The 20,326-nt window shown below is 29.5% G+C and overlaps 8 protein-coding genes across 9 annotated transcripts; 3 read left to right on the top strand and 5 right to left on the bottom strand.

The window, feature by feature from the left end:
* Positions 1-1,880: 1,880 nt before the first annotated feature.
* Positions 1,881-3,688, top strand: OCT59_027933 (uncharacterized protein; the record flags this gene model as incomplete). The annotated part of the gene is made up of 2 exons (XM_066146971.1): positions 1,881-1,911; positions 1,984-3,688. 2 exons carry the CDS (start codon positions 1,881-1,883, stop codon positions 3,414-3,416), a joined length of 1,464 nt encoding a protein of 487 aa, XP_065993732.1. The 3' UTR covers positions 3,417-3,688.
* Positions 3,689-3,777: 89 nt separating this feature from the next.
* OCT59_027934 (uncharacterized protein) lies at positions 3,778-4,748 on the bottom strand. The gene is made up of 6 exons (XM_025321296.2): positions 4,620-4,748; positions 4,458-4,552; positions 4,354-4,371; positions 4,191-4,279; positions 4,066-4,119; positions 3,778-3,978 (listed from the first exon to the last, which is right to left on the bottom strand). Exons 1-6 carry the CDS (start codon positions 4,732-4,734, stop codon positions 3,897-3,899), a joined length of 453 nt encoding a protein of 150 aa, XP_025169283.1. The 5' UTR covers positions 4,735-4,748; the 3' UTR covers positions 3,778-3,896.
* A 100-nt stretch (positions 4,749-4,848) lies between these two features.
* OCT59_027935 (uncharacterized protein) lies at positions 4,849-5,896 on the top strand. Its single transcript, XM_025321295.2, has 4 exons — positions 4,849-4,914; positions 5,001-5,187; positions 5,268-5,324; positions 5,394-5,896. Exons 1-4 carry the CDS (start codon positions 4,892-4,894, stop codon positions 5,544-5,546), a joined length of 420 nt encoding a protein of 139 aa, XP_025169282.2. The 5' UTR covers positions 4,849-4,891; the 3' UTR covers positions 5,547-5,896.
* OCT59_027936 (uncharacterized protein) lies at positions 5,555-7,123 on the bottom strand (the record flags this gene model as incomplete). The annotated part of the gene is made up of 1 exon (XM_025311674.2): positions 5,555-7,123. One exon carries the CDS (start codon positions 7,121-7,123, stop codon positions 5,810-5,812), a length of 1,314 nt encoding a protein of 437 aa, XP_025169281.1. The 3' UTR covers positions 5,555-5,809.
* A 228-nt stretch (positions 7,124-7,351) lies between these two features.
* OCT59_027937 lies at positions 7,352-11,021 on the bottom strand (the record flags this gene model as incomplete). Of its 2 annotated transcripts, XM_025321294.2 has the most annotated exons (9): positions 7,352-7,511; positions 7,594-7,753; positions 7,839-7,925; positions 7,992-8,040; positions 8,146-8,783; positions 9,207-9,339; positions 9,411-10,672; positions 10,743-10,871; positions 10,940-11,021. In XM_025321294.2, 9 exons carry the CDS (start codon positions 11,019-11,021, stop codon positions 7,355-7,357), a joined length of 2,697 nt encoding a protein of 898 aa, XP_025169280.1. The 2 variants fall into 2 exon arrangements, with proteins under 2 accessions (XP_025169280.1, XP_065993733.1); XM_066146972.1 differs by lacking the exons at positions 7,352-7,511; positions 7,594-7,753; positions 7,839-7,925; positions 7,992-8,040; positions 8,146-8,783 and adding an exon at positions 9,104-9,108.
* A 256-nt stretch (positions 11,022-11,277) lies between these two features.
* OCT59_027938 (ribose-phosphate pyrophosphokinase 1) lies at positions 11,278-14,203 on the bottom strand (the record flags this gene model as incomplete). The annotated part of the gene is made up of 8 exons (XM_025323323.2): positions 11,278-12,231; positions 12,300-12,607; positions 12,692-13,296; positions 13,379-13,533; positions 13,610-13,745; positions 13,828-13,924; positions 13,997-14,070; positions 14,140-14,203. The coding sequence occupies 8 exons, from the start codon at positions 14,201-14,203 to the stop codon at positions 12,063-12,065; spliced, it is 1,608 nt and encodes a 535-aa protein (XP_025169279.1). The 3' UTR covers positions 11,278-12,062.
* A 126-nt stretch (positions 14,204-14,329) lies between these two features.
* On the top strand, positions 14,330-19,024 carry OCT59_027939 (uncharacterized protein; the record flags this gene model as incomplete). Its single annotated transcript, XM_025321293.2, has 20 exons — positions 14,330-14,579; positions 14,646-14,754; positions 14,831-15,053; positions 15,115-15,279; positions 15,348-15,429; positions 15,516-15,750; positions 15,819-15,907; positions 15,999-16,217; positions 16,281-16,384; positions 16,472-16,553; positions 16,632-16,790; positions 16,862-17,032; positions 17,096-17,474; positions 17,575-17,702; positions 17,771-17,926; positions 17,994-18,209; positions 18,288-18,399; positions 18,480-18,658; positions 18,729-18,878; positions 18,953-19,024. The coding sequence occupies exons 1-20, from the start codon at positions 14,409-14,411 to the stop codon at positions 19,022-19,024; spliced, it is 3,201 nt and encodes a 1,066-aa protein (XP_025169278.1). The 5' UTR covers positions 14,330-14,408.
* On the bottom strand, positions 18,684-20,237 carry OCT59_027940 (uncharacterized protein; the record flags this gene model as incomplete). Its single annotated transcript, XM_025330768.2, has 5 exons — positions 18,684-19,222; positions 19,286-19,676; positions 19,753-19,770; positions 19,840-19,947; positions 20,010-20,237. The coding sequence occupies 5 exons, from the start codon at positions 20,235-20,237 to the stop codon at positions 19,128-19,130; spliced, it is 840 nt and encodes a 279-aa protein (XP_025169277.1). The 3' UTR covers positions 18,684-19,127.
* Between the last annotated feature and the right edge of the window lie 89 nt (positions 20,238-20,326).

A 20,326-nucleotide genomic window follows, 5' to 3' on the forward strand; every position in this document is an offset into this window, starting at 1 on the left:
TGAAAATGTGGCTTGAAACCAAATTAATTAACTAGTTTCGTCTCAATTGCATTTTACTGAGGTAATTTTCAACTTTCAAAATTGTTGGTATGATTTAATTTATACATCAATATATTAAAAAAATAAATATATTATACAAAGACAATACCAAATATATGAAAATTATGAAATTTCATATGTTTCGCAACTATTCTACGTTTCAAGAAAAAAAAAGACCAAGACCGAAACGATTTTGAATCATAGTGAGTTGTATACATTTTATTAACTTCGTTAAAATCTACAAATAGAGTATTTATTGGACGGAAGGGTATAATATTAATTTACTAATTTAAAATTAGTATTATACCTATCTAAGTTAGTATATGCTAAAGGTTATTTCTAGGTGTATGTGACATATCGTTATATCTTTGTTGTATTTTTTACATGAAAGAGCATAAATATACATTGTCATTATTATTATATTAATTTATTTCATACTTTGTTTGTTTTCTAAATATAGTTAGAATAAGTAATTTGTCTGAAACAAGAAATACATGTCATAAAATTTATAATTATTTCTCCGACATTTTTTTGCGTTGTACTATTTGAAACATTTTAAATATAATTGGATTTACTACGCCACGCATCCATTTAATTTTTTCATTCAAATCTGCTTGGAATTTCTAGCTTGTAATCGTATCCAAAATACTGTATGTACAATATATTGTACGACGATAAGACGAAATTTACCTTAAAAAGAAACTTTGAATATTTGAGAACGGTTCACATGGTTAGTCGATAAACATTTTTTTATTCGTCAGAACTTTTAAAGAATACGGCATTTAAACCATATTGTTTTGTTTACTTATAATAATTTGTGAATACATCAATTGAGTAACAACTTTAAAAAAATACCATAAATGTTAATTTTTACAACAAATTCTAGAATTTACGGCCATTATTATTCAATTTCCTAATTCCATGGTTTCGTGTTACTGAAATTATCGCGTGTATTATTATTTTGTATTCTATCCATTCACATAAATAAATTTTTGAATGTTTTTTTTTAAAAAAAAAATGTCGAGTTTTTTAAATTTTTTTTTCTTTCGTGATATTTTTTTTTTATTTATGTTATTCATTATTTAGGGTAAGTTTAACTTCATTTTTTTTTTAAAAAAAAAATCATTATAATTTTTCCCGCATGATATTTATACTTTAAAAGTTAAACAGATAGATCGCCAGCAATTTCTTTTTTTTTCTTTTAAAGTAAATTTTGAAGAAAATCTTTTTTACGTATCTTTTTAATTTTTTTTAAAAGATCAAATGATTTTTTTTTTTGTTTTCTTTACTAGTTTAGTTCCTTTTTTTTTTTTTTAATAATTTTTACTCGTTTAAATCTTTTTCATTAAGGTCGGATGGCGCCTTTTTTTTTAGCGAAAATTGTTTTCCGAAAATAACGGCCGAAAAAGATTTACTCTATTTTCTGCGCCATATCGAAATTTTTGTAAGTTATTTAAATCCATAAAATCCATAAATTACACGAAAAATCTAAAATAAGCGAAAAATAAAAAAAAAAATTATAATCCAGTTCAAAATAATGAACAAAATAATATAACAATAAAAACTCCTAATGTACATTAACTTCTATGGATATATAAATATTACTAGATCATTCTTCTTTTCTTTTCTTTTCTTTTCTTTTCTTTTCTTTTTTTTGTTTTTGAAAAAAAAAATATTTTTAAATTTTTTTTAACAATTCTTTTTTTTTTTCTTCTATATTTTGTAGGTAAAAAAAAAGATAGAGAGAATCACGTGATACCTAATAAACAATTTTCCATTACTCACTCTTCATTCTTTTTTCTTTTTTTTGTAAATAATCTTGTATAGTTTTATTTAAAATAATGGTATTCGAAAAGAATAAAACATGTATAGGTAAATATACAATCAATTTTTTTGTTTTTAATATACAGTATAATCAATCATTCACCTTTTTTCTTTACTTAGATTCAATGATAACTAGAAAATATAGACGAAAGAATGAAATAAAAAAACGAAAAGTAAAAAATATAGTTACCCCATTTATAAAAAATGAGATAAAGAGAACCAAAAGAAAGAGAGTAAAAAAAGAAAACAATAAAAAAGAAAAGAAAATTAATGATGATAATAAAGGAATTATTAAATCAACAAATCTTCCAATCAAAACAAAAACTAGTGACAACACTTCTTGTAGTATATCAATTAACAATATAAATTCAACTTTCAATTTACCAACTACAACAAATTTTCATCCTTCAATACATACTACTTCTTCTCATGAACAATCTTTTTTCACCTCACCAAGTAAAAGTTTCCCTTCTATTCCAACTCAAACTCCTCCATTAATTCCATCAAATGATGGTAAAGAAATTTCCACGCCTTCGGGAAATAATCCTAAATCTCCGAATACTCCTTCAAATACTTCAAATACTTCAAATACTACTCCTCCAATTTCTTCTAATGATCAAAGTTCTCATAATAACAATGACAATAAAAATGACAATAAAAATGGAGATAAAAGTGATAATAAAAATGGAGGTAAAAGTGACAATAAAAATGGAGGTAAAAGTGACAATAAAAATGGAGATAATAATGAAGAAAATAATAATGGTAATAATAACGATAACAATTCTAAAGGATCTATTGATAATAATGAAGAAAATAATAATAATAATAATAACGATAACAATTCTAAAGGGACTATTAAGACTAATAATAACGATAACGATAATAATAATGACGATGATAATAATAACAAGGACAACAACAATAATAACGAAGACAATAATGATAGTCAACATTATAGCGATCGTAATTCTCCAACCGTAATAATAATTCCATCCCCAACAATATCAACTTTACCTTCTACTAGCGTTTCTCCTACTAAATCTTCAAATCCAAATGGTAAAATATTTAATTCATCTTCGGGTCCTGCTATAACGGGAATGATATTTGCAATAATTTTGGCTTTAATTGCAATTGCATTTATAATAAGAAAAACTGTTTATAATAAAAATTATTTTACTAGACAAAATAGACATCATCAATTATTGGATAATGAGAGTTGGCCAAATTATAACACCTATGATGTTAATAATATGGAAGTAATGGAAGATAATAACAATAGTAATAATAGTTCTATAAATGCTTCTATGATGTTAGATAGACCACAAAGGATAATGAATAGGAGATTCTCAAACTTTGATAATATAACAAATGTTAGCACTAGCAATACAGGTTTATTAATAGATGAGAATGATGATGAATTTTCTTATTCATCTGGTATTAAACAACAAGAACACGAAGAACATGTTAGTGATGATGATAATAATAGTTTAAACATGAGTGTAGATATTACTCTTCCACCTAAAATAGTTAATTGGGAAGAATGTATGAGATAAATTATATTTCTCCTCGAATAATTACTCAAATTCAGATTGGTACTATAATTCCCTATTAGGTTAGGTTATTATGCTTTAAATAGGTGAAATTCAATTTACGATAGGTAAAGTGGTTCAAGGAATCAATTAAAGCAACACAAAATTTTAAAAATTTCTGACCAAGTTTTGAAGCATCGGCAAAACAGTTCAAATCATTTACCAAATCTAGAAATAAGTAAAATTCGAAAAGTAAAAATAAAGAATATTCCAGTATCTTATGGATTTATACGAGTAATTTTGATCATTGTCGTTAGTTTCTTGTTCAAAAAATAATAAAGCTCTTGAATTACTTGTCATGTGAAAATCATATGACAAAAAAAGATTTATAAAAGAGAACTCATTTTTTTGGTATTTTATCATGTGAAATAGTGCAATAAAAGTTTTATGCAAAGTAATTAAATAATCACGTGAAAACTGAACAGTCTACGAGATAAGAAAAATTTAATCCTTTCGAACTACTAAATCTGTTAAATCTACTTCTAATCCAGGCTCAATACAGTGTGGGCTAGCTCTTTCGAATTGACTAAAAATCGGAAGTTTGAATTTTTTTAAATTAAAAACTTGTAAATTGCATTAAACAATAAGGAAAAATAATAATTATAATATTTACTCTGGGTCTTTAAGTCTATAAATAGGAGGCGGTTTAGCTTCTCCAAAAAGAACCCTATAAAATTAAATTAAAAAATTAGATTAATTAATAATAGATTGTTTTTTGTTAAAAGAAAATAAACTTACTTATCCTTCGCAGCTTCAACAGATAAATAAAGATGCGCCAGATTTCGTCTTTTATACTCAGATTCTGGTATCATCAAAGTTTCGATCCACTTTACAACCGTAATTCACAATAACAATAATTAATTTAGAATAAAAAATTGTATCGGATAATTAATTAAATTACCTTTGTTACGGGATGTTTCTAAATAAAAAAAAGAAAAAAGGAAAATCAATAACATTTGAATAAAAAACTCTTAATAAATAAAATTTAATAATAATATCAATTACCTCTCCTTTTTTTGTAAAGTATTGGTCAGCCTGATACCATATAAGACCAAATATAACAACACCTAGTGTTCTTCTCCATATAGGAGCACCAAATCCTTTAAATTGCAAGAATTAATAATTTAGCTAAAAGTTTACAAAGTTTAAAAAAACGTAATTTTATACCTTCTTTAGGGAATTGATGAGAACCAGATTCAGTTGCATAGCTACGAACAAATAGTTTTCTTTTAACGGTACGTGAATTAAGGAGTGAAAGACGAGAATTCCAAAAACAGTTCATATTTTAAATTTATTATTTCGTTATTTCGAAATAAAAAATTATTTTATCACACCCTATGTTACACAAAATTTATGGGTAATAAAATGGCATGACTGATAATAATTTACCAGTTATTTTTTTTTCATTCTTAGTGCAGCCGTTCAAAAAGTTTCTTATAATGAATCAAGCAAGACGTGTAAGGTAAGGATAATAAACATAACTCGGATTTTTCATGTTTATACACTTCCTGTTAAAATTGTTCTCAATTGTTGTATTTTTAAATGTAGAACTTACAATAACCACCAAAATCGAGCGGCGTTATTTACTGGTGCATCTGCCTCAGGAACCAGCCCAGCTTTAAGAACCAATACACCTTCTTCTAATTATACTTCAACAAGTCCACATTTAGATTTAGAAAGTCAAAATGACGAAAAAATTGAAGGTTTGACGGGAAAAGTAATGATATTTAAAGAGGTATGTACAAATGTATCAAATGTATCTATAGTTTTATTATGATTGAATGATTTTAATTGATTTTTTTCGATTATTTTCAGATTGCATTGAGCATAGGTGAAAGTGTAAAAGAGTCAAATAATCTTATTTCAACTATGGTAAGTATTATTATATTTATTTATATATTATTCGTGTAGCAGCTAATTGATTCTTTTATAAATATAAAGTCAGATGAATATTCTGGGACAAGCTCATATATTGGTGGTACTATGGATAAGTTAAAACGGTTATCAAATACTCAAAGTAGTCATTTCACGTGGTGGTTAATTTTTCTTGTTTTGATAACATTGATATTTTTCTATTATATTTTTTTTCGATGAGTTTATTTGAATTAATAATTTAACGTATTTTTAGTAATTTAACTATATAGAATTACATTAGAAGATAAAACTAATTAATTTATATGTAATTAAAAGGAATATTTACAAAGAACAATTTTAATTTAAATAATTTAAATTAAAAAACGAGAAAAATTTATAATAATATAGAAAATAATATTTTTACGCCGAGGTTTTAGAAAATATGTGTAGTAAATTCATCGACAAATTAGAATCAGCATATAATAATATAATAATACTAATTCTTAATTTTTCTCTTTATTGACTTTTCCTTGAAATAATGTTATATAATAATTATTATAATAAAATTTATCAACTTCTTGAGGTTCGGCAAGAGGCATATTACTTCTCCATTTATTTTCTTTGGATCCCGTAAGAATTTTAGCACCCCACTTCTTAAGTATTTTAACATCTTCAATAGCTTCTTTTTTAGAGTAAGAAGTGAAAGAACATGGCAAATTTTTATCCAACAAACAATCGATTGTTGGTTTCCAAAGCTCGGTATCATCTTCATATAGGCCTGTGTTAAATCCAACAACCAAGTGAGGTTTATTATAATCTAAAGAAGTGGCAAAATCATGATAAGTCATTGGATACATTGAACAAATGCGTTTCCTATTTTCTTCAGTGCATCGAGGACAACATTGCAAGGGAAATCCATTATTTTTCGAAAACATCTCTAACCCAACCATTACAAGTTGTAGAGATTTGATATTTGTTAATACGTGCATTATTTCTTCAAAAGCCATCAGCGCTAAAAGTTCGTATTGATTTGCACCGGCAAGATGGATTACCATATCGTTAATAGAATGTAATTGATCACGATCATAAAATCTTTTAAGAGCTGCAAGAATTGTGAGAGGCAAAGAGAGCGTATTTGTAATGACTCGACAGTAAGAGTCATGTTGAAGCACATGAGAAGCCTTTCTCCATTTGAAATATTCATTCCAATCTTTTGGCAGTGGAGGATATGATTTATTTTCATCATATTCTTCTGGAGCCCATAAAGGTTGATCAGGTAGATATCTGATTTTTTCACATTCGAGCATGATCTGATATGTTGCACATAAATCATTATGTTTTGAACGATGTTTTTCCCAATGATCAGAAGAACAACAAAAGACAACTTGACAATTTGGACATGGGACCAACGTCATTAACTTTTTCAAGTCTCTCGGACATTTAAAACATATTTGACATTTTGGTTGGTTCAGCCACGCATGCCTTTCATAGTCAGTTAATTCTCTGTCAAGTACATAACTTAATAATTGCATTTGATAGATCTTGCGTTTGTTCCATTCAGATTCTGCACCTTTACATGAATACCAAGCTTCTTCAGTGTTGTTCACTTCTTCAATAGCACTGCAAAATGTTTTATGAAATTGAAAATCGGCCTTTTGACATTCTTTAGAACAATAATGAAACATTCTACAGCGTGCACAACGTAAAAGAGAAGTTACTCCAGCTTCTTTACAAGTTTTGTGACAATTTGAACAGGCAGTGCCTGCTATTTGAAGATATGTTTTTCTCTTTTTAAGTTCCTCTTCTCTAGTAGTCATGTTACGTATTTAAAAAAAAAAAGCTTTTTTGTTCATATATGCAACCATTCATGCAAAAAATTTATTATGGTAAAAGATCAACTATGAAACATTTTCATGTTTGGTAGATTTCAAGAATAAATTAATTACTATTACTTTATAAATTATTTGTTACATACAATTTCAATATGAACGATTTACAAATACAAAATTTCGAACAAACAAAAATAATTAGACATTAAATACATAGGCTTAGAAAGATTTACTTAATTGTAATGAAGTAATATTATCTTTATCTACTGGAACAACAGGTGGAAGTTCTACATTTTTTGGTTTAATGTCAGTATTATATACCCTACTTTTATAATAGGAAAGTGCTACATCGAGAGGCAAATGATCCGTAAGGTTTCTAAGATTGGTAATAAGTGTTTGTCATTGTCAATTTGCGTGTCAAAAAAAATTTTTTTCAATAAAAGATTATAATTTCTTACATTCTAGGAGCTACATTCAAACAATGTCTAGCATCTAGACGTAAATCCAAAATGTTGGGATCATGCGCACCGGGGCTGAATGCTACTCGTAAAGAATATTCCTTGTCGCCGGACAACCCGCGATGACGCTCGTATAGTTCAAAAGTTATTTGGGTGAGATCTTAATAAGTAGAAATTGGCGCAACATTAAAGCGTTAATAGTCTTAATAATAAGTTTCCCTGGTTAAATTATTTGTGATATTTACAATCGAGTTCCGGTATTTTATTCTTGGAAATTCGTGTAGGAAGACCGGACAAGAATACAACATTTAAAAGGGTATGAACATGAGATTCTAATAAAGAAAAAATATATTATTACAAAAAAAAGCGTAAATCAACTATATCACTATAGATTATACCTTTAGTAAAATACAATCTTGTACATGGAGTTGGACTTGTTTTTGATTCCTTTATGAAATTTATCAAAGAAAAAAAGAAAAAAAAAATTAAATAAATTTCACGCGTCCGGTTATGATATAATATTATTATAATAAGTATTAATAATTCATTTACCTCCAAATTCTTAATAATGTCTTGTATCAAACTTTTCGAAGTCAAAAGTCCAATTTGAAGTTTATCCTCATTAGTTATACCATACTCTTGTGGTGCTACGAAATCAAACAATATTTTGGCCATATGATATAATTTCTTAACTTTGGAGGCACTATTACCCTCTGATTGTTTCACGAAAATAGTTTCTAAAAATTGTCGATTGTGCAAAGCATCATATTTGATACTATCATATAATTCCGATACTTTGCTAGGATCAAATTTTTTTCGTTCTACGTCACAAAAATCTTCAAACAACTTTTCCCATCTCTCCTTGAACAAATTTGGATTTTCTGAACAACACCATCGAAGTTGTATTGATTCAACATCCATTGTATTGAAGTTTTCTCTCATAATCTCACGTAGTTCTTTCATCAGTTCTATCGCTTCTTGAACTACTATACGTGGTTCCGGAACATCGTCGGGCCATATAGCATTGATCTTTGTAGATTCACCAGGTTTTAAAAGAGTACATAATTGGCTTTTTGCAGCATCCATTTGTTCTTTTGCCGCATTACTATCATCCAACATTTCCTTTCGCATTTCAATAATCCCTTCTGGAATATATTCGATGTCTAAAAATGCTCTGGAGAATATATCAGCTTAGAAAATTATAGAAAAAAAAAAATTTTTTTTTAATAATTATAATAATTTATTAATATAATCATGTATATATTTCCTATATTGTTTTGTTATAAAACTTAATTTTGCAATTATAACTTTTCACAGACTTCTGATAACTTTTTTTTCTTTCTTTCTTAAATAATAAGGAAAATAAGAAATTTTTAATACATTAACATTATATAATATGAAATGTTAATATGAACCAATAATTTGTTGTCAGGGCAAAGATCACTTTTAATTTCTTATCTTCTCATCATATATAGTTTCAAAAGAAAAAAAAATACCGACATTGTTGAATTTAATCTTAATTTGATAATTATGTTACTTATAGGTATTGCAAAACAAATTCTAATATTTCCTCAAAACAACTAAGGAATAATAAATATTAAACTTTAACATACCGGTAGCACTGACCCTCCTTTCTGAACTAGTATACATTTTAACATCATCAAACACGCTCCTGTTCATTATCAGAAGATCTTTACGTAAGTTCTCTCCAAGATCTCGCGATTGATAGAGAGCAGAATGTGTGAACTGTCAAAGTAAAACATTTATTAGAGTGAGATGATTTTCAGAACTCAAAGTTCATTCATTGATTGACTAACCTCACCACCCCACTTGACAATAAGTTGAAGTTTGACGAAAGACTGATCCTCTTTACTATAAGTTGGTTTGATCTGCACTTTGGTTCCGGGTAAGTCCCTTTTCATTCGTAAAATTAAGCTAAGCTGTTCCAATTTTACCATATCTTCACATTGTAATTGGATAGCTTTGCGTGTAGCTTCAGCAACTTCTTGTAGTTCATAATCTTTACGTAAGATAACTTCGTCCTCTTTATCACCTAATAATACTATAAATGGTTGGCTGCGAAAAGTAAATTTTATCTTTTGCTTTGGAGTGCGATCAGCATGTCGAAGAACTGATATAAATGATTTAAGTCGCCACGAATTCTCAAATCTAAGTTCATTTGGTATGGAATCAATGCTGACCTTGCGCTTTCGAACTGCAGTCATAAACATTGTTCTCAAAATACGCGCACAGTTAATATAATATTCATCATTTCCTTTTACGAACGACCAACCATTAACATCAATGACATATGATTCTCCATGAACTCGAAGTAAATCGAATCCACACACAACTTGTCCGAAAGCAGTGCAGATATCACTCGCCATTTTCTTTTCTTCTGGTGTAAGTGTCGTAATATAACGAACTTCTTTACCATCATTATTCCTTCTTACAAGTCCATCTACCACAGGTGATTTTCGTGTTTCAGCGTGAGCATAATTAGGACCGATTGTGTATATTTTAACATCTTCTGCATTGTCAACGTCCATAAATTTTTCATAGATGAATGAACCTCCAGTTCGAAACAATGACAAATTTGGATCAAATTCACTTGACTTGTTGGCAACCTTACGGAATAAGCGACGGCCACCACCTCCCATTTCTGATGGATAATAAATATGAATATTATGGTCTTCGCCGCTAATTGGTTTTTCAACAAAAGGTTTTCGTAGAGTTTCACCATTGACACTAATTGTATCTTGATCAATCATTTCGACAACGGCTGGAGGACATGAAAGATTGTCAACATCATTACCTAAATATTTTCTTAATTTCTCTCTCACATAAGAATCACATTTTGGCCCTCCATCTCGACTAGCAGTAAGGCGTTTTGGTGTAGGTGTTCCTAAAGCATCCAACAATTTCAATACAAGGCGTCTGTCCCAAAGAATTCGTTGCATAGGAAGATCATTGACACAAAATGGTTTACGTAAATTTACATATTCAATGGTTTTGTCTAAGGGAAAACCTGTTGAAAAAAATGATATAAAAAAATCGCAGACTGGCCAATTCTCGACGTCTATATAGGAAAAATAAAAAAGTAATAAATACACAATTACACAGAATGCATGCTTTATAAAAGTACTAACCTTCGTCAAGTATAACTTTGTCACCAAATATAACCGTTTCGAACTCTTCAAAAGTAAGTAATTTATTCAAAATGTTTCTCATGGGCTTTGATCTTGCTTTGTTATCCATGGCACAGACACCGATAACATCTAAAACAGTAGAAAACAGTTTTACCAATTTATGTAAAGAAACACCAAACCGTTTTTGTACTTCTTACATTTTGTCCTCATAGTTGAAGTAAAAGATGGCAATGAGGTAGAAGCCGGAAATGAAACTTCTGAAAATGACTTCGAAGCCATATCTCCTAATTTTCAATATTAAGGTAGAAAGTTAAGTGATGTCCATATATTCAAGAAGTTTAAATATGCTAGATACGGTAATATTTTTGGCCTGATCAAATTTGGATAAAGGTTTTCAAATTTTGTTGTGAAATTAAAAATCAATCTAAATACGTTAATTCTTAATACGTGAACGGTTAACTAAATAAGTTAGGTATTGTTTCGGTCTTGTCCAAATAGATCTACAAGATTTCCGCCAATCTGATATTTCTAAATTAGTTTCGGATTTTTTTTATACACCTAAATCAATGAAAATTCGTACCCTTTCAAAAAATTGACCATTTCACCCGTAAATGTTCCAAAAGTAAAAAGAGAAAAAATTTGTCTTAAAAGCGGTATAAGATTCGGATAATGTTAAAAGACCAGGTACTTATTCTGTGATAGGAAAATATTATTAGTTCCTTATAAATCTAAGCATCAGGACTCAGTAGCGGGATAGCTTACTAGATTAGGTATAACTTTTAAGAAAAATGTTACCAAATGTTCAGTAATTGCCTTATTGGATCCAAGCATTTCGTTGATTTTCTTTATTAAATTGATTTGTTGAGTAGAGAGATGTAGCTGCAACTCGCAACTCGCAACTTTAAGTTTTATATATAGCCGTAATTCCGCAACTATTTAAAAACAGTTGAGGCCAACCTTATTTGCGAGTTAATAAAACCTTATACAATATTTATAATAGGAAGAGTTTGCATGTATGTTGAAACCTGAAGGTGGATTATATTTGAGAATAAAAAGAAATGAGTAGGAAACATTACACAATCTTATTAAAAATATGAAAAGATGTACGAAAACTGCATTTTCTTCGGTTTACAGTTTGAAAAAAAAACCAATTAGTTTTAACAAAGGAATGATCTGGAAGTATAACTTGCATCACTTGTTTAGATAGTTATAAAATCATTAATCTTAAATGCATATTATTATTTATTATCAGTTTTAAATAGATTTACTAATATTTTAAATCTAAGTACATTATTATAAATATAGTCATAGTTATAATATTTAATAACTTCTTCCAAATAAAGCATATCTTTTAGCTAATTTACCACAAGAAATACATTCAGTTTCACCGGGAACAATTGGTGGATCATTGGGCTGCTCTAAAGGAATGCACAAAGATTTGGCACCCATCGATGGAGCTTTTTCATCTTCTGCTTCTTCTTTAGTGACACTATTAAATATAAAATGAGTTACTATTTAAAATATATAAAATACATGATTTTTTAAAGATAAACTTACTGTCTAGTACTTTTTTCTTTTATACTAGTTTCGCATGACACCTCTTCACACCATGGAATCATGACAAAATTTTTACCATCCAAGGTCGAAACAAAATCTTCCCATTTTAAAACTATTTTTACATGATCATCATAAACTTTTTTGGCACGTTCAAACATGTCCTTCTGAATAATTTTAAGAGTATCGGGAATACGTGAAACAAGATCTGCTAAAGGAATAGGTTCCTTAGAGCCATTATCACGACGAACCATAAGCGATTGTTGATTTTGTAAGTCACGTGGACCTATTTCTAGACGGATCGGAACACCCTAAAAAAAAATAATTTTTGCGAATTAGAAAAAAAATAAGATAAATAAAATAAAAATAAATACAGTAAGTATTATTAGACTTGCTTTTAATTCCCAATGGTTATATTTATATCCTGGTGAATAATTCTCTCTTAGATCTGCCTTAGCTTTAATTCCAACTGATTTCAGTTCTTCAACTACGTCATTTACTTTGCTTTCTACAAGTTTTTTGTCATCTTCTGTAGTCTTTGATGTAATACCACAGGGAATGACAATTACTTGAGTTGCAGCAATACGGGGAGGTAACACTAAACCTTTATTATCGCCGTGAATCATTACCATTACACCAATACTACGAGTGGAAATGCCCCAAGAATTTTGCCAGACGTGCACTTTCTTTGCGTCTTTAGGATCCTCAATAACAATATCAAACATTTTCGAAAAATTTTGACCCAAACAATGAGAAGTAGCAGCCTGAACTCCACGACCTGTAGTTGGAATAAAACCTTCAAGAGTAGTAGTATAAAGTCCACCAGCAAACTTCTCTTTTTCAGACTTAATTCCTCTAATTACAGGAACTGCAAGCATATCTTCATATACCTGACGGTAAAGCTCTAAAATTTTATACACTTCAGTATCAGCTTCTTCCTTAGTAAAATGTGCAGTATGCCCTTCTTGCCACAAAAATTCACGTGTTCTAATAAAAGGTTCTGTAAATGACATGAAAAATCAATTATTTAAAATAATATTCATGAAGTTATATTTAAATTCAATGATAAATAAATAACATACGAGGATTCTTGAATTCCCATCGAACGACATTACACCATTGATTAAGTTTTAATGGTAAATCACGGTAAGTTCTAATCCACTTGGCAAAATATGGATACATTACTGTCTCAGATGTTGGACGAATAGCGACAGGATTTTCAATATTGCTAGATCCTCTGTTTGAAAATTATATTCTTATCTCAATATTCGACTATTAGGCAAAAATTAAATTAATAGCATTGTGATACAAACGCTTTAGTAACCCAAGCAACTTCAGCGGCAAAGCCCTCGATATGGTCCTTTTCTCTTTCCAATTGTCTTTGTGAAACAAACATTGGAAAGTAAGTATCTTCAACTCCTAATTTCTTGATTTCAGCATCAAAAAAGTCTTTCGATAACCATTTGAGCGTAAATTAGATCAAAAAATTTTATATTACAAATTTAATAATTTAATCTTCATTATGCCTTACTCTGAATTTCTTGCCATATATTATAAGCCAAAGGCCTTATAATATAACATCCGGAAACTTCTTCATAATATTCTAGCATTTCAGAACGTTTCAGCACCTTGAAGATAAATTTATATTTCTGTTCATTTTGTTCATTTTAAATTTATCAACTTCACAGTAACTTCAATACCTGCGTGTACCATGTAGAAAAGTCAACCTCTTTTCGAACCTCAATACCAATTTGAGAGGCTCCTTCGATATGGGCTATTAGAGACAATTTAGTAAATTTATATAGTATTTTAATAAAGATATAAGCCAAATTTTACAAAGTACCATCAGCTTTTTTAGCAGACTTTTTTGAAGCAACTTTCTTTTCGGCCTTATCCACGTTTGACATCTTTCTAAAGGGAAATATGAAAATTATAAAAATACTACTGAAAATAAAATCTTAAGATTTTGATCGTAATAATCGTAATACCATTAATTCTAAATTTGGGCTTAGAACTTTTGGTTGTACAAATTTGACAGAAAATGTGTCGTACCACGAATACCACGTTTGCCGAGTTTTAACAGAAAAAAAAATATCCGTTTTCGAATCAAAAATGGATGACACTAAGGAACAAACACCGAGTTCTGAATCTAGTCAAACTCCCGCAGGGTCTGATACAACACCCGTGTCTACTACGGCAAAGTCAAAAAATGCCGACAAAAATGAGGCAAAAAGACAAGCAAAACTTGCAAAATATGCGGCTAAACAAGCAAAACTTACACATGTAAGTGACTTATTACTAACATATTATACAATAAATTTTGTTTATACTTTTTTAAATTATATTTAGTTAACTGAAGGTGAAAAAAAGAAGGAAAAAGAGAAGAAGCCAAAAAGTGACAAAGCCTCCAGGAAAGTAGACGAATTTATTGATAATACACCCCCTGGTGAAAAGAAAGGTATTATAATCGTAATTCTTGAATGGATAACGCGTGAAATTAATTATTTATCAGAGTTCTTTCATTTATTTTAAAGATATGTCCAAACCAATGGCTTCCGCTTATAATCCAAAAGCTGTTGAAGCTGCTTGGTATGCATGGTGGGAAAATCAAGGCTTTTTCAAACCTGAATTGACTCCGGATGGTAAACCTAAGCCCGAAGGGATATTTGTTGTTCCCGCTCCTCCACCAAATGTGACAGGTTCCCTTCATATTGGCCACGGTTTGACCGTAGCTATCCAAGATACTTTAAGTAGATGGTATATAAGTAATAGATTTTAGATCTATTTCGCACATTTTTTAACTCTATATTTTAATTAGGAATCGAATGTTAGGCAAAACGGTATTATTTAATCCAGGGATTGATCACGCAGGTATTTCAACACAATCTGTTGTTGAAAAGAAGTTATGGGTTGAAAAGAAGCAAACACGTCATGATCTTGGACGTGAAGCATTTGTTAATGAAATTTGGAAATGGAAAAATAAGTATGTATTTGTCATTGGATTTCATTTTTTTTTTATGATATTTAAATTGACTAATTCAATAAAACAAGATATGGCGATCGTATCCATTCACAATTAAAACGACTTGGAGGTTCTTATGATTGGGAAAGAGCTGTTTTTACAATGGATGAAGTTAGCATAAAATTTTCAATTTGACGCGTTCTACTGGTATTATTGGTATTAAATATTAATATATATCAGTTATTCAAATTTCTTAGAAACCAAGTAGAGCTGTCATTGAAACCTTTTGTCGATTGCAAGAAGAAGGAATTGTTTACAGATCAACTCGGTTGATAAACTGGTGTGTTAGACTTAACACATCTTTATCAAATCTTGAAGTTGAAAATAAAGAAATATCCGGTCGTATACTATTATCAGTTCCAGGGTACGATCCAGAGGAAAAATTTGAATTTGGTGTTTTAACATCATTTGGATATCCTATTGAAAATTCTGGTATTTATCATTATTTTATAATTTTATATTAATTAATCTATATATTAAATATCTTATATGTCATTTAGATGAAAAAATTGTTGTTGCTACTACTCGTCCTGAAACAATGCTTGGTGATACCGGCATTGCTATTCATCCAAAAGATGAGCGTTATAAGGTTAATTTTTTTGTTAAAACATGTAATTAAGTAATTATAAGTTTATTGCAACTCCTAATTAAGGGAAATTTCTTGATTATTAAAAATAAAGCATCTTCATGGCAAGTTCGCCGTTCATCCATTTAATGGAAGAAAACTTCCTATTGTCCTCGACGATATTGTAGTAGACATGACATTCGGTACTGGTGCTGTCAAGATTACACCAGCCCATGATTTTAACGATTATGAAGTTGGTAAACGACATAATCTCGAATTTATCAATATTTTAAATGATGACGGTACTTTAAATGCAAACGGTGCTCCTTTCCAAGTAAGCAATAATAATTTATTTCATTTATTAATATTTATTAAATCTAATATTGTAATATTATAGGGAATGAAAAGGTTTCATGTTCGTGAGGCAGTTGTTAATGCACTTAAAGAAAAAGGCTTATACGTTGGAACGATAGAAAACCCTATGACCGTTCCTGTTTGCTCGTAAGTGGCTTATACCCGAAATTGCCTTCTTTTTTACATTCTCAGTAGTATAAACATTAATAAACAAGAAATTTTTTTTTTTAATAGTAAATCAGGAGACATTATCGAACCACTTTTAAAACCTCAATGGTGGGTTAGTTGTTCTGATATGGCAAAAAACGCAATGAAGGTTTGTGTTTACTTTCCTTACGATAAATATTTTTGTACTTTGCTTTTTATTAAAATAGCATATTTACAAATGAAATAGGCAGTGAAGGATGGAAAATTGCGCATTTCCCCCTATACCTCAGAAAAAGAGTGGTTCAGATGGCTTGGTAATATTCAGGATTGGTGTATTTCGCGTCAATTATGGTGGGGCCACCAAATTCCTGCTTATTTTATAAAATTATCGAACCAGGACCAAGATGTATGTAGGCTTTATAATCTTTTTATTCAAGCTTTAAAAATATCTGATTGATTAAAAAAAAAAAATGCCAGCCCTCGGATGGAAAATATTGGGTATCAGGTCGTAATATAGAAGAGGCTCAAGAGAAAGCAAATAAAAAATTTCCGGATGTTGAGTTGACCTTAGAACGAGATCCAGATGTGTTAGATACTTGGTTTTCTTCCGGATTATGGCCATTCTCTATTTTCGGCTGGCCTGATAAGGTAGATTTCTTATTTTCCCAAAAGTCTGATGATTACTTTTATTAACATAATATTATTACACAGACAAGCGACTTAGAAAGTTTTTATCCGACATCGCTTTTAGAAACTGGATGGGATATTTTATTTTTCTGGGTAGCTAGAATGGTTATGTTGGGTATTAAGCTAACTGGACATGTTCCTTTCAATGAAGTTTTTTGTCACGCGATGATTCGAGATGCACATGGGCGAAAGATGAGTAAATCTTTAGGCAATGTAATTGATCCAGTAGATGTAATTCAAGGTATATCATTAGAGGAATTACATGCTAAATTATATGAAGGTAATCTTGATATACGCGAGATTGAAAAAGCTAAGGCTGGTCAAAAAGCTGATTTTCCAAATGGTATTCCTGAATGTGGTACTGATGCATTGAGATTCGCGTTGTGTGCATACACTTCAGCAGGTAATTAAATATAGTTTAGTCATTTCATTTTTTTTTTGATTTTATTTTTATTTTATTTTATACTTCATCTTGCTATTTAATTTTATTAATAAATTTTTAGGTCGTGATATAAACCTTGATATTCTTCGTGTGGAAGGATATAGAAAATTCTGTAATAAATTATGGAATGCAACTAGATTTGCATTAATGAAATTAGGAGACGATTTCATACCAAGAGAAAATGCTAAAGTATGCTATTTTTGAGTCAATATTAAATTTAACAATCAACTAACTTGTTCAAATGTTTTCTATATTAGAAAACTGGCAAAGAGTCGCTAGCCGAACAATGGATATTACACAAATTAAATCAAAGTGCAACAGAAACAAACAAATCTTTACATGAAAGAAACTTTATGGCTGCTACTACTGCAATACATAACTTTTGGTTATATGAACTTTGTGATGTTTATATTGTAAATATATTTTTTAACTCCATTTTTTTTTGCAAAATGAATTAATAATTTATATTTAAATATATAGGAACTGATAAAACCATTAACAGATGCCGATACATCAATTACTGACAATGCAAATCGTAAACGATCAGCTCAGGACACATTATATACTTGTTTAGAAGCTGGTCTCAAGCTACTTCACCCATTTATGCCATTTGTGACAGAAGAATTATATCAACGTTTGCCTCGACGTTCTGCAGACAATATTCCAACGATCGTTAAGGCCAAATACCCTGTTGAGGTATGATAAATTATATTTTATTTGTAAACATTTGTTATAATAGCTTTAATATAACACTCAAAGAACATATCTGCATAGGAACCAGAGTATCATAATCTACAGTCAGAAGAACAATTTGAACTTGTATTAACTGTAATAAGAGCTGCTCGGTCTCTAACAGCTGAATATAATATTCAGTCTAATGCCTCATGCAAGTGTATTTGTTTAGTTTTCTGAAATATTTATCTTATTAAATCTCATTATAATCTTCATATCTCTAAAACATATTAGTATTCGTTCAGACTGCCTCTGAGAAAACTGCAAATTTGCTAACTTCACATGAACAAAGCATTATTACTTTAGTAAAAAGTGCCAAATCTGTGCATGTTTTCCAGAAAGGCGAAACTATTCCAGCTGGCTGTGCTTTAAGCACAGTAAATGATGAAATAAACGTACTATTAATGGTTAAGGTAAAAAGAATAATATTTCCTTTTTGTACATATTACATAAATATATAAATCAATTTACGTGTTTATTTAGGGATTTATCGATATTGATGCTGAAGTTACAAAATTCCAAAATAAGCTCGAGAAAACAACTCAATCTCTATCATCACTTCAGAAAAAGACTTCAATCCCCGATTACGAAAACAAGGTTCCAGAAGATGTAAGAGAAGCTAATGAAACTAAGGTAACTAACTTAATAATGTTTTTCTTACCTATTTGTTAAACTAATGTAGGAATTGATTTACTTTATTGTAATAGCTTAAAAATTACCAAGCCGAAATTGATGCTTTGAATCATAGTATTCAAAACTTTTTAAAATTAAAAGATTAGACCAGTTATATGTAAAACAAATATGTTTAATAGTAATTTATAACATATAATAATATATAGCATAAAACTTTGTTTGAAAATCATTAAAAAAGACAAATAACTTTTAAATGTCTACATCCAATTCTTTTCTTGCTTGCAACTTTATCATCTTATCGTGATATTTTTTACTTTCATTTAATTCCTGAAGTATTCTCTCTTCTGTAAAAAGGTAAATAATAAATAATAAAGAAGAAATATAAATTAAATATATAGTAAACTTACCAAAACCTTTTTCCTCTTCGGCTAACTTTGGATCTAACATGCTCAACATATGTTGTTCTATTCTAACCATTTCAAGTTGTTCTTCCAGCTGATGAAATTTATCAATACGTCTCTGATGAGCTCTTATACGTTTATTCATCATCATGGAAATCCAAGTAGGTTGTTTCAAACCCCGCACTCGCTGAAGCTTATAGCCTAATTGAGTAACTACTGTGTGTATTTTTAAATCAGATCCAAAAGAATGATTTTTCTTTGGCAATTTCTTTTCTAATTCTTTGTATTCTGGTGGAGTATATAAGCGCTTATCTAAAGGAATTCTATAAGCAGGATGAGGATCAAGAGTACGAGCACCATGAGTACGTGTATCCAAAACGAACTTGTGTAATTTAGGCTATTAAGATATAAATTACAGAATATTAGAATTATTGTTTGATTGAAACAATAATGAATACATGCCATGATCTTACTCTCTTCCAATTTGCCAACTGATATAATGGAAATATATTAGTCACATTTATTGTAAAGAACGATAAAATTGAATAAAATTAACTTACGATATCCAGAACTTCTTTAAGTCTACCTTTCCTACCCCAAGCTAAATCATCAATGTGCTGAAAAGCCTCTTGATTTCCTTTAAGTGCTTTTATTATAATGGACTTGCACTTTAAAAATATCAAGTTTATTAACAGGTAAATTCTTTCAATAATTCGACTTTTCACTTTACCTCTTGAGCTTCTTTTAAATATTCAACGGTTTTACTTATCGAAGTTTCATGCCTCCTTAGCCTAAAATTTAGACGAATATTGTAAAATAAATATTTTTGGTGAAGATCATCAGGAAATGATCTAGAAGTATTAAGCAATGATTTATAAAGAGAGAGAACTGGCAAGCGGTGTTGAGGAAGTTTCCAAAAAGGCCTTTTAGGCTTATTTCGCAAAATTTGTAGAGACATTTACGGATATTTAACTTTTCAGTTGATTTATAGATCTTGTACAACATTGATAAAGATGATCGACATTTAGACGCGATAACGCGACATTT

The sequence above is a fragment of the Rhizophagus irregularis genome, chromosome 8 (assembly GCF_026210795.1).
Source record: "Rhizophagus irregularis chromosome 8, complete sequence".
Classification (NCBI taxonomy): Eukaryota; Fungi; Glomeromycota; class Glomeromycetes; order Glomerales; family Glomeraceae; genus Rhizophagus; species Rhizophagus irregularis.